General features: G+C 44.0%; 1 protein-coding gene across 12 annotated transcripts in view; it reads right to left on the minus strand.

Moving 5' to 3' along the window:
* MBNL2 (muscleblind like splicing regulator 2) overlaps positions 1–17,645 on the minus strand; it is a 70,710-nt gene extending 53,065 nt beyond the window's left edge. For all 12 annotated transcript variants that reach the window (XM_035893249.1, XM_035893245.1, XM_035893248.1 and 9 more), the window contains exon 1: positions 17,472–17,645. In XM_035893249.1, the coding sequence (XP_035749142.1) occupies positions 17,472–17,645 (174 nt within the window). The remainder of the gene's footprint in view (positions 1–17,471) is intronic.
* Positions 17,646–17,887: the final 242 nt, after the last annotated feature.

Raw genomic sequence — 17,887 nt, forward strand, 5'->3', positions numbered from 1 at the left:
CGCTCGGCAGAAGGTTACAATTAGGAACACTTCTGTAATTACTTAGATGAGCTGTTGTACACCTCTGAATTTGTCTTCGTATTCTCAAGAGCAAACCGCAGACTCCGCTTCTCAAGAGCCACTGCAGCTGCATACAAGTAAATAAATAAAAATCACTTTTTCTGACAAATGATTCAGCGTCTAAGAAAATAAAAACAGCTGTACTGTGTTAGACCAAGGTCCATCCAGCCCAGTATCCTGTTTCAAAAAGCAGTCAGCAGCAGATGCCTAGGGAGCAGTATAAGAACAAGGAAACCATTTAATGATATATATTGAAAATATTTTTCACATATCCTTGATGGAAAACAGAGATGGAATTTTGACAGAACGGGGGAAAAAAGAAAAAGAAAACAGAGAGTCCAACACACACCCTTTGCAAAAGCATGAAACATTCCTTTCAAAATAAAAAGAGAACTGAGGGAAAGATAAATCTTACAGATTTTTCTTTTTTTTTAAAAAAAAAAAAAAAAAAAAAAAAAGCCCACAGGAGCAAGAAAGAAACAGAATCTCACTTGCTATTCACAGAAATAGCGTAAGCACATATTGATGCACATCACTGGCCAGATAACTTTCAAGAACACTTGGCTATGAGTGTCAATGGCTTTTCTCTTGCAGACAGGTCCTCATGGAAACCTACAGGTAGGGGATATCGCAGCTGAGAGCTATTAAAGTATTTAAATTAATGGATCTATAAATAAAGCTTCAAGAAGTATATACCTCAGACAGAGAGAAAGCCTGTTCCACTTAATTCCCCAGGTAGGGGGAACAACCGTTGAGGCACCATACTGGAAACAGGCAAAACAAGCTGCACTTAGAGAGGTACAGAAAATGTGGGGACAGTGAAGTGCTCCATTAAATCAACTGGAGGTTTATGATTGACTTAGTTGGACCTGGGATCAGTCCCAGAAGTCACCCATGGGGACACAGGCTGGAGGGGCTGTAAAGTCACAGACACACAAACCAAACACTTTGATTACACTGTTAAGCCTCGTATCTCCGGGACACCAGATCTGTGTTTTTCAGAAGCGCCAGATAAGCTAATGAAATGTTCCAATGACTCAAGTTCATTTGGCAATGGGAAGACAGAAGAATCAGGGTATGACAGAAGATGATGACCTTGAAATCCAGAGAACAAGAACCAGTATGAAAGAACAAAGTATTTCTAGCCAGCGACATGAACCCAACATGTCAGTGCCAGCACAGATAGGAAGGTGTTTGGCCACAATCCGGGGATGGAGCTGGCTGTGGCAGAGGAGAACATCATGGATGCTTTGATCAACCACTGACTGATGGTGGAGAGACTGGTGTGGCGAACCATGGAAAAGGCAATCACAGCCCCGAGGATGTATTGAACAAGGATTGTCCAGGAAAGGCAGCAAGCTTCTGTGGCAAGGCTTCTTCTCTCATGGTGAACCTCTACTTGCAATGCTGTATGCTCTTCTGGTCACCAACATCCAAATAAGATGGATTTGGCCTGGAGCAGGCACGGGCAAGGGCTGCCAAGGTGACTCAAGGAAAGGAAAGCCTGTCTTACAAGCAGAGAAATAGAGCGTTGTGGGGTTTTTTGGGTGAGTAAAACAAAGCCTGAGGAGGGGTATGCCCATTTCCAGTGAATGTCCTGGGAGAAGCTGTGGCGGCAGGGAGGGGTGGTGGGGAAGGGGGAACGCGGTTGCTTCAGCTGCAGAGTATCAGCGGCATTCAGCCGAATGGAGGTAAACTGGCAGTGAATAAATCCATGCTGGAAATGAGAAGAATGCACATGAGAAGCGAAGCTATAGGAAAGTCTTCGGATGGAAGCAGAAAAAAAATCCTTCCAGAAAACGCCACCCGTGTTCAGTATGGATATTAGTAAATAACTATGATTATGGGCTGCCCATAATCAAAACCAGCATGGAAATCTCTGACTTCCACAACTCCCTCAAAGCTATCTTTCTAACCTGTCATTAATAAAGCTGGTATCTGCTAACGTACCAGAATGGTATTGGGGATCCAGAAGTCCTTGCGCAGTAGAGCACCAATAAGCAAAGTACTCCGGTGGGCTCAGGTCCTTCCTGCCTCAGCCAAGCACTGAGTGTAAAATGCTCCAGCAGGATGCTTAAGGTCAAACCTTTGCTGAGCAGCAGGTGAAGCAAAGGAGATATAGATAGATATAAAAAATACATATATATATGACATATAACATATATATATGGTCTCTATTACAAAATAAACAATGAACCTCACTGGACTTTTGAACCTCCAATTTCACACCGGAGAGCCGCATTACAGGTAAAAATTTTAAAAGGAGAGGAAAGAGAAATCAGATGCTACCGTTTACCTTTCAAGGGTCAGTTTTGATGACTAGAGGAAACCTCAACAAAAGAGCACACTTTCCCACTCAGAAGTTAAGAGAGAAGATTACATCAAGCTCCAGCAGATACCCTAGCACAAAACCAAAAATACTGTGTGCTTGATAGGTCTTGAGAGTCTCTGGCACACCTGATTTTTAAAAAAGCCAGACATGAAGTCTCACTCCCTGCAGGAGCAGACGTTAAGTCTCTTCCAGTGCAAATCAGCACTTGTAACCCACTCTCCGCCAAGCCTCCAGCGTGGCGCTGGGCTGTGGGTCTGGCTGCAAGATGTCCTTGGCTCAAGCGGCTTCTCATGCAACCTGCCTCCATGTTGGGGAGCCCAAATTTAAACACCTGGGCCAAAAGCTCAAAAGGGAGAGATCTGACTTTAGGTGTACTACATCCAGGGGACCTAAATGAATGACCTGTTTTTCCTCTGAGCATTAGATTCCAACTTACATTTCAACCACCAAGCTGCTAGAGGTAGACAAAGGTCCCTCCGTAATTTTGGGTATGAACCTCTTCTCTGAGCTCCAGAAGCATTCTATGGTGCTCTTAATTCCTCTTAATTCTGTGACTTCACCATAATCTACCAGGTTTTTGGGTGTCAGGAACCCACGGGCAAACTGACATTGCACTGCAGGACTGAATCCACATCCAATGCATTCTTGTTCCACCAGCTCTACTGCACAGCGCACGATACATATTCCACGCCTCTCTATGGATATATGTATGTGATCTATGCATTCATGGACTCCTAGGTAAATAACAAGTTGTGTTACAGATGCAGGCTCTTTCAGATATTTCAAAATGCTTTTTTTTTTTTTAATTTTTGATGAGCAAGTATTGACAGGCTTACTTCATATTTCAAAGGCACACTGCAATTACCTGTAAATACGACCCAAAGAAGGGCTTGTGAGTGCAAAAGTTTGGCTGTTTTTTTCCCAGCTATGTTAGCAGGTCTAAAAGAAAGTATTGTCTCTCCTTACTAACCTTGAACAGCTTATTAATGTCTCCTAAAAGAAAAAGAGAAGATAAATAAAAAAAATGCCAACAGTTACATCCCTTTCACAAAGGGGAAAACAAAGGGACAGAGAGGTTAAACCATTTGTTTCAAATAACACAGAACATCATGGCAAAAGCCATCTTCCAATATCCAGGGTTATTTACTTGTTATCCAATAGAGGTCTGCTATGATGTACGTTGTTGCTATGACTTCTAGACTGACGACTTACTATTTCAGCTCAAACCAGGCAGACACAAGTATTTTGCAAGCAGAGGTCTGCTTAAATATACATATAAAGATTGGTAACTTCTGATTTACCACTCACTAATTTTAAGGTTGGTATAAGAGAAAGCCATACCCATAGCAGATCTATAACTAAGAAAAGGTTTACAAATACTGGAAGTTTTATACAGATTTGTAAGAGGTCTGCGCTGCATCGTCAGACAAATGCAGCCTTATAAAGAAAACAGAAAAAAATACCACATTTAGGAAAATGTAATTAAATAAAATTTAAGCACATCCCCTCTGCATTCTTTGGGGAAGAGAAAGAACATTAAAGTTACTGTATTTATTGATAAATTATGGTTATTATTTAAACTGGCATCTTAACTGCGCACAGTATGCACATAAGAAATGCAAAGTCAAAAAAATATCAAACTAATCCATCTTAATAACGAACCTGCAGATGCCACATCGGAAAGTTTCAGCCCTCCCTTCAGATCACTTAAGGTCTTTTTCATTTTTGTCTATAGCTGCACAGCAAATTTTTATTCTGTATGATAACGCTGTTCTCCAAGCCAGTCTGAATTAAACAGCCAAGCCAGAGAACACGCAACACCACCTAAACACCCCCGTAACAACACTGGCATTCCCATACTCTCTGTACCTGCCGATTTTTATCATCATACCAGAAACCAGTGAGTTTGGAGAGGAGGTAGCTTCACGTTAGGGGCAACATAGTTCTGCCTGCAGCTTTCCCCCTTCTAGGCACCTGCTTTATCCATACAAATGTGGCTGAAAAAACAGCACAGTGTTTTCCAAGCTGTGTTGTCCTCCCTGTGGTCTCCTCCTGGCATCCGCAGCGGTGCAGGGCACCCGTGTTCTGCCACCGGGCTCTGCTACCGCACCAATGACACCCTCTCTTCCTTTGGGCTGCTCGACTCGCGTCTCGTCTCAAGCGATAAAGCAGTCTAAGATCACAAACACGCTGGGATCAACAAAACCTGTTAGGCATATCAGTTAATTCCCTTCTGTTGAACTGAACCAAAACCCAATTTGCCATCATTTCTTTTAGGCATCTAAAGCAGCTGCACATTTATTAACTGATTGCACTCCTTTTCCATTTGCTATTTCCACATCTGTATCAATAAGGAAACCCACCAAACAGGATTTGGCCATGTATACAGATACGTTAGGAATTAATTGACCTTCCCTTGCTACTTCATTAGCCGGTGATAACATTTCCTGTTTCACAGAAAAAAAACTCGCTGGGTACTTTCACGCCCCTGACTCCCACGTGCATCGCCGAGACGCACAGCTGCTTTATAGCAAATCAAAGCACACCGGGATACAATTGACACATCTTTTTGCAACATCCAGGAGTGAAAGGCAAATAACTGATTAGGAAGAACAGCCTTACTCAATTAGCTAATAATAAACTCCCTTGCTCATTAAACACATTACATACGTTGTAACAGCTGGCACGCTGAAATATCTGATAAAGGAAACCTGCTTATAGTATTGTTGGCGCTTTAGGGAAAGGTGGCCAAATCTGGGTTTCTCTTGTAGTAGTACTTGTTTAAAAGATCGTCTATGCATGGAACAACAGAGGGCTTAATTAAACTGCAAAAATGTCCAGTTTGGGGGAAGAAAGAAAGAGCAAACATCTCTTAGGCCAGCCTTGAGTAATGCCAAAGACCAGCTTACTCCTGCGCCGGGATACAGGAAGAGCCTTGGGGGCTGCTGCCCTGAAAACAAAATGAGATGCTAAGAGCTCAGGACAAAATGGCATATGGTTCTTACATAAAGCATAGTCACCTCCGCTTCCAGGACAGTTTCCATTTTTTTTTCCATCAAGTGGCTGGCTAAAGAAGAAATGCCTCAAGAAACCTAGCAGTAGAGATGGTAACTGCAAATCCCCTCCTTCCAGATGAGCTCTAAGCACATACTCTAGGGAGTTACACCTCCTCTTGCTCGCTCTTACTGCCTTCTGTAATTTCTGTGGTGTTTTCTATACAACAGCCAGCTTCAGTGAGGGGTGTCACCTTCCCCACCTGTCACCCAGGATCCTTTCACTGCCTTGCCCACTCATCTAAAATAAGACCTAAACCTGCATTCCTAGCGCAAATTTCCTTCTCCCTGAAAAAAAAAAGAAGGTAAGTACCAACAACTCGATAAGATAAATCTGCTATCTGAAAAGGTTGAATAAGGAAAATATCATGAAAACCACACTTAACAAGCAAGCAGGGGCTGTAGGTAAGAGGGAATGACTGCAAGCAGCCCTCTGCACCGGCTCTGCTCAGCACAAAGACTGCTAGCACCATTAAATGGGCAGCGCTGCAAGCACCGGCCAAAATGAAGGCAGGGGCTTTACACATTTGATTGCAAATCCCAAAGCCTGGCTTTGCTGTGGTTAACTGAGTTTGAAGGATCTTCTTTGCCTGCCCTCTTTGAGACCTCTTCTTTCACTTGGGAGGGCTTATAGGTCTCTCCCTCTTTCTCCATTCTACTATTTGGCTGCCCGCTTTGACAAAACTTGTAGGAACTTATTTATCCTTGAGACTATGATCTCTTTGTCAAACTTGGCTGAAACCGGCCAGTGGGTTCACAAGTTAGGCCTAAGCCTCATTTCCTCAAGAATCCAGGCTAAAAACAATTATAGCCAGAAGGTTCAATCGAAGAAAGAGAACCATAGACTTTCCCTGCACTTCAAACACGAACCAGTTTGTGCATACTAATCAGCTAGCACTGCTCTCACTGAGGTAATGGAAGTTTTCAGCAAATTAATATTTGTATCGGTTTATACCAAGGACTGTTGCAGGCTGGAACTTCAACGGCATCGATGTGTTCAGCATGAAGCACAAAATCACCTTCATACCAACACCATAATTTACAGATGTTCACAGTATCTCCATAGCTATAGCCACACACCTCCATCTCTGCACATGCAAACCCCATGCCTCCATTTTTAAGAACGCTGACATATCTTGTATGGCCCGTACGATGAGGTAAGGCAAAATGAGTTTGGGGAGTAGCCTGCGTTTTCATGACATTCATTATTATCCACTACCTTGGGAAAATCACCATTAAGATACTCTTTGAAAAGCAAGTATTTTTTCCCATTCTGTATCAGAAACTAACTGCATGCATATTTGATGGCACTTGACATATATTGACATCTGCAAACGAAGTACCAGAGAATTATACTGCAGGGGAATGGGATTTTTTTGTTGTAATTTGCACTGTTTTTCAAATGCATAGACCATATTCTGGTTAATTTCTATGTTTAAAATCATCATTAAGAGGTAGTTACGGTTGCTATTCAATTTAAATTTGCAAAAGGTTGCCCACCTTTTTATTTTTAAATAGACCGAGTTCACTGTTATAACATCCCTGTACCCAGAAAGATTTTCTTTCTTGCCTTAGATAGCACAAGACGAGCCTGGTTACATGGGTCACAACTATTTCAAATTAATGAGTTTATATCAGCTGTTAGCATTACTAATGGTGACCTATAAAGTACACGCTGAAAACATTTATCCCCTTCTTGATCTCCACGAGGGCATTCTTCTGCTACAGAAGACAGTTTCTCCTGGGTTCGGCCTATACCCCAGCTTTCCTCTTGGCCGGGTCATCACTGTGGCAAATACACTGTTCGCCTTTTTGCTCAAAGCAGTTGACATCAGAGTCTCCAGCCAGTGCAAGAGCTAATGCTGCCTCCCAAGAAGGGCTTCACTCTGTTGCCATAGAGAAGTCAGCAGGACCATTTGGAGCACCCTGGGTCATCCTGGACCTCTGCATGGTGCCAGCAGATATGACACACTCCTTGACATGTCACTGGAGAGCCATCAAGAGCACTCTAGGGCATCTCAAATACTATCAGATGCCTCTGCTTTGAAGAGCAACGGAATCAAACCCAAAGATTCAGGTCCTATCCACCGCAAATAAATGCATACTAATTTTAAAGTTATTACCTAATCTAGAAAATGATCTTAGGAAAAAAACCCAAACATTATACATCTCTTGACTTTCACATGCTAAGTCTAGCTTAAAAAGTTGGCTTTTGTTGAGTTTTTTGCTTGGCGGGGGGCCTGTTTCACAACAGCCAGTGGGGTTTGGTCTGGCGTCTGACATGCTGGATTTTATTTTTTTGCCTCACTATGAGCCAACAGAGTAGGTCCCAGCAGCCCAGTTAGCTTCTGAATCACAGCTGAGCTGTTCTTAGGGCCATAGTGTATCTTCACAGGCGCCACCAGACTCTCATCAGTGTGGAATAAAACAGATGCTTATTATCTCCTCTTCCATTTCAGTTGTGGGACAGGTATCTCACAGCAGGCTTTCAAGGATACGTTCCAACATCTCTAAAACCACAACAGGTTTCCTTTTATTGCAGTAGGTTTCTAATACAATCCACCCCCTCAAAAGCAAGGTGCCAGTCTTCATATGAGGAGATAGGAGTTGGGAGAGGGGTACAGTTGTCAGACAGACTTGCAAATAAACTCCCCAACTCTTGTTCTGTTTGGGATTTTTTTTAGATTTTAAGTGTCTTTCCAGTGCTAGGGATGACCTGGACTAATAGGAACATGGGTCTTGTCTCTGCTAGGCTTTTACATCAGGAAGCTCCCCTGCATCTGAACACAGCCCTGCCTTTTGTATTGATGATGCAGTCGAAGTGTAACAGCTTGGGAAGAACAGCTGACGCCTGAGCTGAGAGAAAGCTACATCCACAGGGCCAAGGGAAGAAAACAGGAGCCTGGAATGAAAGAGGAACCACCTGCCAGAAAAATAAAGGAGTAGGTGGGGAGACCTGGAGAGAGCAAGCCTGTGGGAACAGTGACCTGAGTTAATAGGGAGTGTGGAGGAGGAGTGGGCAGCGAGCAATTGCTCTTGTGCTCAAAATCTGAGTGATGGGATGAGTCAGAGACTCTGATTGAATTTTCCTTTCACTACACCTGCAGACTGGTTATTATAAAGCTTCGGGGAGCACAGGCTGGTGCAGCAACAAAAACTACACGGTGAATTGATGGGTAGATGAAGCACCCCCAAAGTGACCAAAAATCTGAAGGACACCTGCCAAACGCCATGCCCTTTCACCCAAGGTTTCCTGTAGCTCTAACTACTCTGCCTGGCTGCTCTTCTTTGTGTCATCAGACTTAGAGTGGCAGTTGCACCTGAGATGAAGAGGTACAGCAAACAACCTGGGAATGCTCTTCATGAGTCTCCACTGGGGGTTCTGGGAAGTGGCAAGCTCCAGAAGTTAACTCAACCCGTCAAGACCACTGCCCAAGAACTACTAAATACTCTTCCAGTCCCTCAGGACAATGAGATTTAGTGAATAAGATGATGTATTTTATTACATCCTTCAGTTATGTTCTTTAACTGCTTTTTCCTTCAACCATTTCTGCTCCTAGTACTCATCCTCCTCCCCAAGCCAGGGACCAGGCGACCTGCTCAGCAAGTTCTACCATACCGAAAACAACAGTGAAAACTGCCAGTCAACACCCACTCACTCACATCAGGCGATTGTAATGGGCCAAAGGAGGCAAGAGCTCTTGCGACAGGTCTCCCGCTTGTGAAAGGCATCTACTCTGGTCACCGAGAGGCTTTGCCACTGAATTGAGCAACTGGGAAGAGCAGCTTCCCATGCCTTGAGAGGGAAGGAGCAGCTGAGGGAACTGGGGTTGTTTAGCCCGGAAAAAAGGAGGCTGAGGGGAGACCTTATCGCCCTCCACAGCTACCTGAAGGGAGGTTGCAGCGAGGTGGGGGTCGGTCTCTTCTCCCAGGTAACAGGCTATAGGATGAAGGGAAATGGCCTCGAGTTGCACCAGGGCAGGTTTAGGTTGGACATTAGGAAAAATCTTTTCACAGAAGGGTTGTCAAGCATTGGAACGGGCTGCCTGGGGAAGTGGTCGAGTCCCCATCCCCGGAGGTATTTAAAAGACGGGCAGACGAGGAGCTTAGGGACATGGTTTAGTGGTGGGATGGCAGGGTTAGGTTAACGGTTGGACCTGATGATCTTAAAGGTCTTTTCCAACCTAAACGATTCTATGATTCTATAAGGAAGGTCCAGGTAGCTCAGTGATCAAGTGTCAGGGCTGAGCTGTGCCTCCGGACTTTGCTCTAAAACAGGGGAGAAACATTCCTCTCGGAAGAGGGACAAATCCCAGCAAACAGCCTAGCCCACTCTGAAGTAAGAAAACATACACAGCTTTTTTTTTTTTTTTTTTTACTTAACAAAAACCTAAATGCTTTAAACAATTTAAAAGGCTTATTTCAATTTTGTTTGACTCGCTCCTAACCAATTTAAGCCAAGATCATGGATTTTTAAGCCTGTCCACCCAGCAGTTCAGCTAGTTGGTTTTTAACCTTACCTTTAGTTATGCCAGAAAAGCTGGCATGGAGACAGCTACGTGAACAGACGGGAGGGAGGCAAACAGGAAAAAGGAAGAGTTAAAGGGACTTGTGCATGCTGGGGGGGCTACAGGAAACAACTCTAAAACAAAAATAGTTTTTTGCAGAAAACAAACAAGAACAGGCAACTGACAACACAGGGAATACTAAGAGTCCCTAAACTCAGCGGTAAGGGGGGGTCTTCAGAAAGACATTCCCCTTTCTTAAGCCCCACTGTATCTTAATTTATGCTAGATGTTGCTGCCTAAATTCGTAATTTCATCTTACATTTAATGCAGTTCTTCCCTTTCCCTTGGACCAACACAAACAAGTTGCATGGCTGCATGATCACTCGAACAGATAAGAAAGGGGAGCTAGCTGTGATAGGACTGGAGGCAACCATCTCTTTTTAGCAGCAGCTCACAGTTGCACAAGTTGGGTATAAGGTGAAATATAGTCTTACGAAACAGGATGGCATCATTTCATGCAGCATCTCATACCTTGCACTTTATTCTAAGACAAAAAATTCCCATAGCCTGATAAAGCAGGGCCTTTGAGAATCATACCTGCCCTGGGAACCATATTTTCATGGAGTAGATTTAAGTCAGTGAGTCTTCTCTCATGAGACTTGCTTTGAACTCACTGGGAAGAAACACGCCCCTTCCAGAGATAAGTCAGTGGAGAAAACCCACCCAGAGTCACCCTTAGGACAATTCACAGGAGATTCTCTTTTGCTTTTCCAATACAAGAACTGGGGGTATCCATGAGACGAGACCATTTGAAATGAACAATAGAAGTTGGTTTCCACACTATACATATGAAGTTGTGGAAGTCCTAACTGTGGCATGCTGCGGGTCCGGAAGGCGTATACGGTTCAAAAAGCAGTGGGACAAATGCAGGGGAAAGACGGTCACTGAGAGCTATTAAGCACAACCATATCATGCCTGGCTCTCGACAACCTGAGTGGCATGCCACTAGGAGCTAGGAGAGCCCTCCAGGAAGCCATTGCATCTTTGCACACCGCTTCCTAAATATCCACTGCTGGCCATTACTGGGTCACTGGACTAAATGGGGGCTTTGGTCTAACCTAGGGTGGCCACTGCTATTGTGGATACAGAGGGAGCCTACAGAGTTAATTCTCAGTCATCTAAACCTGGCCTTGATTGACACTTTCTCTTCATGCCCACACTTTTCAGCAACTCAGACACACAAAAGCTTCTGCCAGGTGGTGTTCTCAGACTACCTGTAGTTTATTGGACTTTTTACAAGAAAAAATAAGAAAAAAAGAAAGGATGCAATGAAACTTGTTGCTCTGCAGGAAGAATGAGATCTGGATTCTGCCTCCCCCCACCTGGAAGATTTCAGCCTGCAACTTCCATGTCCCCAGAGCCCACAACTACTGAAAAGGGCAGCCTATACCCTGCCATCCTGCCAAAATTGGGTCACTGTGCAACAAAGGAGGCAAATCCATGGGCCCAGAAGGAATAAGCCACTCTGCCATGCAGGAGAAACGAGTTTGCCCTTTTCAGTCATTCCTCCCCACCAGCTGTAGGCACAGCCCTTGAACTCACCTTGTCTTAGAATAGCGCCGCACCACATAACCGTGCGACGGGCAGAAATTCAGCCAGCTAGGACACTATAAACGCCCATTTAAATGCTTTCTAGTATAGACGAAACTAGCCCATCCCCTCTGCATATGGTGCTCATCTAGAGTCTGTCCAGCCAGCCTCACCCGCCAAGGGAGAGCGGGTATCACCTACTTCAGAGGTGATCATTGAGTCCTTGACATTTGTAAAACATTTGTAAAACATTTTGAGACCTACGGAAGAATCACAGGAAGGCAAATGACCACCTACTACATCCCAGCTCTAACCTCGCTCTCTTACAAACAGCCTGCTCACTTTACAAAGACTTTTTTTTTTTTTTTCCTTTTTTCTAAATAAAGCTGAGGCCATGTTAAACAGATTCTTTTCAGTTCCAGATATTCAACAAAGTGGATGTTCCTAAAATTTCTTTTTTTTTTCCTGGAACTCTTTTAACTTGGTAAACAGGTCTCTGTGTACAGCTTTCAATTACCTTTTATTCTGTGGTGCCAAATGAGACCAGATAGGCATATTCTTAAAAGGCTTTCATGAAAATGCAAATGAACAGTTCACGCTAGTCTGCTGGCTCAATAAACAGAACAGTTCGAAGTGTTTAGACACTAGTAAATAGATAAAAAAATACAGAAAAAGCCATCTGTAGCCCTAAAGAAGCTTTCATTTTCTTGCTACCACCATAAAACTTGCGATGACAGTATCTTCAAGATACAGCCTCTGTTATCTGTATTAGCTTAGACGACATATCTTTCCAGCAGCAGACCTGCAGAAAGGGTTTAAATCTGAGTCAAGAAATAACACCAGAATTTAAAACCCAAACTTGCCTGCAAACATGAGAGTCAACTCCCACCAAAATGCACATGATCGTATTTTCTTATCTGCCAAACTTTTTCCCTCTCCCCCTCCTAGACATCCCCATTCATTTTAATGTTGTAGGGTTTTTTTAATTCCAGCTCAAACACAGCAGTGTTGCATATTCTTTTCCCCAGACATTATATATTAATATTCCTTTGAAAGGATTTTGTTCTTTACTACTAGCATGACAAGAAAGCCCTGAAAACAGGCTTGTTTATAGTGTCTAATTCAGAGGGATCTAAATGTGGTATCTTAACTGTTATATACCCAGGTACTTCACTTTTAAATTAACCTACTTGGACCCAGCGAGAAGTATAAAAAATATAAACAGAGCAGTTCCTGAAATTCAAACTTCCCAGTCAGACAGGCCTCTTCACAGACCCTCCCCACTGCACTAACACTGCAGCAGCCAAAGGGGATCCTGTAAGGGCTCCAAAAAGGCTTTGGGAAGGTTGAAGGCAGCAGACAAGGCTCCGGCAGTGCTTCTCAGCATCCTCCATCTTCCCACGCACCGGCAGGGCTCTGGGCCTCGCCGTGGAAGTGCCCCTTCATTCACCTCCGGCACAGTCAACTGGATCAGCTCAGAGACGCTTTTCTTGTCACGTTAAGCTCACCAAGGCCACTTGCCCGGTACAGTTTTGGGTGTGCCCACGTGGCCACACCAACTGGCTGAGTCACGGGGGCGCTTCTACTGGAGAGAGCCATGTTGATGTAGGCAATGTCATGACCAGCGAGCAGGCATGCATGTGGCCGACTGCTGCACCCATCATCCATCGAGTACACAGGAATGGTCCACCTACACTCTCCTAAAACCCCAAACATGCCCTGTTCAGAACAGTCTAGGCTCTGTCCTTCACCAAAGAGCAAGAAACAAATGCCGAGCCGCATCTCAGAATCCCATGCGGCAGAACCTGGCTTCAAATCAGCAAGTTTCTGGCTTGAATCTGCACCAGGCTCATTAGTCTTCAGCTATTTCTGTCTAGCCTGGAGCATCTCACAGATAAAGGATATTCAGAGCCCAGACTGTCTTCAACAGTGGGCATTTTGGATCCTCAAAGCTGTAATCAGTCCAATGGGTTGCTGTTGCAAGATTTGCTGGGTTTAAAGTCAAGTATTGCAAGGACAGGTATTCAGAGCCAAAAATCCCCTTTGAGTTAGAAAGCAAACAGGGTCCGTTAAATGCTGTTGACCTTTTACTTGGAACCAACAGACCTACAAATATACTTCTTTAATACGGAAAATGTGGATTCTGATGCAATCATGTTACTCCAGAAGCCTGGCCTAAGGCCACAGCAGTATCACCGGCAGAAGTGACCCAGTGCTGTGCTGGTGGCCCACGGCCCCTCTCCCTTCTGTCAGCAGCAACTACAACAACAACTTGGGTTTAACCACAACCAATTTCCCAACCTGATGCACGGCAAAATCACAAAGACAGTGGTGGAAGCACAAAGGAGGATGTGGCATGGCGTGGAGGCAGATGTCCCTGGCTGGGATTATTTCCTTCGGCCCCAACGCCAGCTGTTGCTAGGCTTAGAACAATGATGAGGCTACAGGCAAGTCAGCGTGAAGATGCTTCTGGCCATGCAGCTACAGGATGGTTGAAGTTGGGAGGGTCCTCTGAAGGTCATCTGGTCCAACCCCCTGCTCAAGCAGGGTCACCTAGAACCGACTACCCAAGGACCATGCCCAGACAGCTTTTGAATACTTTCAGGGACAGAGAATCCACAACCTCCCTCAGCAACCTGTGCCAGTGCTTGGTCACTCTCAATGTGAAAAAGTTTCCTGATGTTCAGAGGGAACCTCCCGTGTTTCAGTTTGCGCCCATTGCCTCTGGTCCTGTCACTGGGCACCACTGAGCAGAGCCTGGCTCCCTCCTCTTTGCACCCTCCCCTCAGGTTTTTATATACACTGATGAGATCTCCCCGAGCCTTCTCTTCTCCAGGCTGAACAGTCCCAGCTCTCCCAGCCTCTCCTCATAGGAAAGATGCTCCAGACCCTTCATCATCTTTGTGGCTCTTTGCTGGAATCTCTCCCGTAGCTCCATACTGGTGCTTTGGCAGTCTGATGCAGCTGGCAGATACCGATACCATGCTACCCTGGAAATCTGGAAAGGAGGAGGCATGCAGGAGAGCACATGTCCCTTCCCAAAACATGGGCTTTTTTGATCGATCAGCGTGTAAAGCAAAGCCTGTTTCACAGTGCTGTTATCTTGTGTTTGACTTTTTAGGGAGCAGCTGTAACTACCAGGCACCACCTAAACGTAACACATACCTCAAACTCAAGACTAAAAAAATTCTGTCTTCTCAAGGTAGGAAGTTGTTTGTTCAAAAGAGACTCAACATACTTGCTATAATTTATTTTTACAGCAGGTATAACCAAACCAAGACAGTTAAAAACAGTAAGTCTCCAAAGCTCTGGATATTATATAAATAAACTCCAAATAATTGCCTGCATTAAAGTGTGGTTCAGTTATTCAGCAAGGAAAACAGCTCTTGGTTTTTTTAATTAAATTCTGATTTTTATCTCTAGTTCTAGACTGTTCTGTTTGTTTATTTACACCAAAAGTTATCCTGCTTGTTGAGTGCCAAAGCCTTATTTTGAAACTGTATGACTAACACCAGCATTTCCGAAAGCTATGCATCAAATAGATTTATGTGACTAATGACATAAGTCCCTCAACCGGCCGTATAAGCAAACTCAGCTAACCAGGCACATTCTTGCCATACATACAGCGATTTACAAATGCTCTTCTGAATAACGGGGATAACGGCTGTGAGGACACCAGTTGACACAGCCAAGAGCCATGCGCTCGCAATGATCCCCAAGAGCTTTCTGCACACTGGGGGGGGTCAGGCAGCACACCGAAACGCATGGCTCCGACCCACGCTCAGCAGCGAGGCGCTGCAAATGAAGACGTTGCCGTCCCGTTATCGGATCTCCCTCCGCCTGCCCCAGGGTTGGCGGGAAGAAAACTGCACCTTCACCTCTGCTGCTTCAGGCCAGAATCTGGCTTCTTGGTATAATCCCATCTTTACCAGCAACTTCACCCAACAGCCTCAACCAGAAAACACAAGACAGGAGGCCCAGGTGCATGCTCCTTTCTGCCAGCTGGGAAGAGGGCGAGGAGGGGCAGCGGGACGGAGCGGCACTGCTTCAGCCACCAGAACTGGGCTGGAGCGAGCAACCTCTCAGAGCAGATGCCCTCCCACACTAGGACAAAACATGTCTGCTTGCTTTGGCTATATTTTTTTAATATGGTTTTGGACTTCTCTCCACTGAGCAATGATGCTGGTTGTCAGTAAGTTATCCACAGTGATCCCTCAGGATGTCTCTTCACGGTATTATTAGCTTAGGCTGTGACTCCAGTTTCTATTCACGGGCAAGAACCATCCCTGCACAAAAGCCTCCAGCTCGGGTATCTGGCACCTCCGCTGCGAGCACCCTACGCTGCCAGGGAGAGCGATGCTGTCCTCAGGCAGCGAGGACAGTGCATCACCACTTTGGCCAGGATGATGCAAGCAGTGGCAGCACCTCTTGCACTGCAACCCACCGCCCTGCCAGCCCAGGGGTGACCGAGCCCTGCTGCCCGCCTCCAGCCTCCCAGCCACAGCCCCAAGACTTTACAATAGTCAAAAAAAAAAAAGTGTATTTTAAAAAAATCTTCTTCTGGCTTGCTTGTTTTTTGTAAAAGCTGACTATTGCCCTTCGCAGCAGACGCTAGCCTGCCTGTTTAAAAAAAAAAAAATTATCCCACTGGCAGGCAACCAATATACAAGAACATTTACAAAGAAGCTGTTACAGTTTATCGTGCGGTAATCCATGGATTAAGGTCATTAATAGCACTCAATGACATACTGCCATGACTCCAAAGGTGCTGTTCTGGCTTGCAGGATATACAGAACATAACCCCCTCACAGACATTTCCCCTGAGTTACTTTCTTCTAAACCTTCAAAAGAAGAGAAGAAACGAAAAGTCCCAGAAGATGCCTAGCACAATATCTTGCATTGCACCAAAAAAAAGTTATAATGAAAACAAATGAACATTTTCAAATAACACTGAATCTTCTTCTCATTCACGCTGATTTTTTTCACAGTAAGAGAGTTCTTGGTGAGTAACCGAAGTTTTGATCTACAGAGCTAAATTTAAAAAGCAAGCCAAGACATTCTCCCATTCCCAAAAGACAAAGCCACAACTAAACTTCCAAAATAAAATCAGAAATGCTCAATTTTGTCCTTTAATTTTTTATATGAAATAAGCTTTTTCCTTTTGTTGACATGAGAACACAAATGTATCAGCACAGAAAACACTGTGTACTCCCCAACTCCCACGGGGTCATTAATCTTCTTTTATGCAGTACACAACGTATTCTCACAGAACTTTTAAAATTGTTTGCTAAAGCGTGCCTGGTGTAATTAGGAAGTCAGAAGAAGTTGATGACCTAACAACTTAATTACTAAATATCCTCCAAAGGAGAGAATCCCTTCACTCTGTTCTAAACTTACGTTGCTACCTGCACTATCCATAGATGTAATTATCAATGCTATTCATTTATCTGAGAGTCCCCAATACCAAGGGTAAACAACCCGTTGTGTCAAAATCGAAGTAATGGATAGAGTTTTCTTACTGCTGTTGATTCAAATGAAAGTTTCCATATGATTTGTTTCATTGGGACTCTGGTAATGGCCTAGTACTGTGCCACCATGTATTTTCATTTGCCATGAAACAATGAGAATTCATAAAATGTACTCGGGAGAATACAATTGTCCCACCAGCTGTAAGCAATCCTGTATCCCACAGTCATATGCAACTTTTGTAAACAACATATTGACACTGGAAAAGAAAATCCTTAGAAAGAAGTCTGTTCAAAGCTTCAATAAATAAAAGTTATGACAAATAACATTTGCATTAATACACATCTTACCAAGAACAAATCACTTTCTGATTACCTGGTTTAGTTGTAACTCATCATTTCACATTTTACTTTCAGTACAATGCGGCAGCATTTTCACTACACATGCAATTTTTTTTCTTACCTTTAAGGAATCAAAGCAGGCGATAACTCTTCCATTTTCAACCTGGCAACTTTTAGGGGGGTGTGCAAATTTGCATTCTTCGTCAGAGCGTGAACAAGTCCCCCTCTGAAATTGCCTGCACACTTCTAATGTTAGCCATTTTGTATCTCTTACGGGAGCAACATTCAAAGCCATGATGAAAAGCTGATTTCAAATTTGTAAATTGCTGTCAAGTGAATTATGTCGAAGAAATTTCCGAAACTAATGACGAAGGGAAGGGAGAGGAAAAGAAAAAAAACAACAACACAAAAAAAAAAAATGCAGAAAAAAGTAATTTCAATTCCAATCAAAAAGAAAGTTAAAAAAAAAGTGGGGGACAATTACTGATGTCCGACACACACAAAGCAGAATAAACAGAGAAAGTTTATCAGCAAGCA

The sequence above is a fragment of the Egretta garzetta genome, unplaced genomic scaffold (assembly GCF_000687185.1).
Source record: "Egretta garzetta isolate BGI_Z169 unplaced genomic scaffold, ASM68718v1 scaffold594, whole genome shotgun sequence".
NCBI lineage: Eukaryota > Metazoa > Chordata > Aves > Pelecaniformes > Ardeidae > Egretta > Egretta garzetta.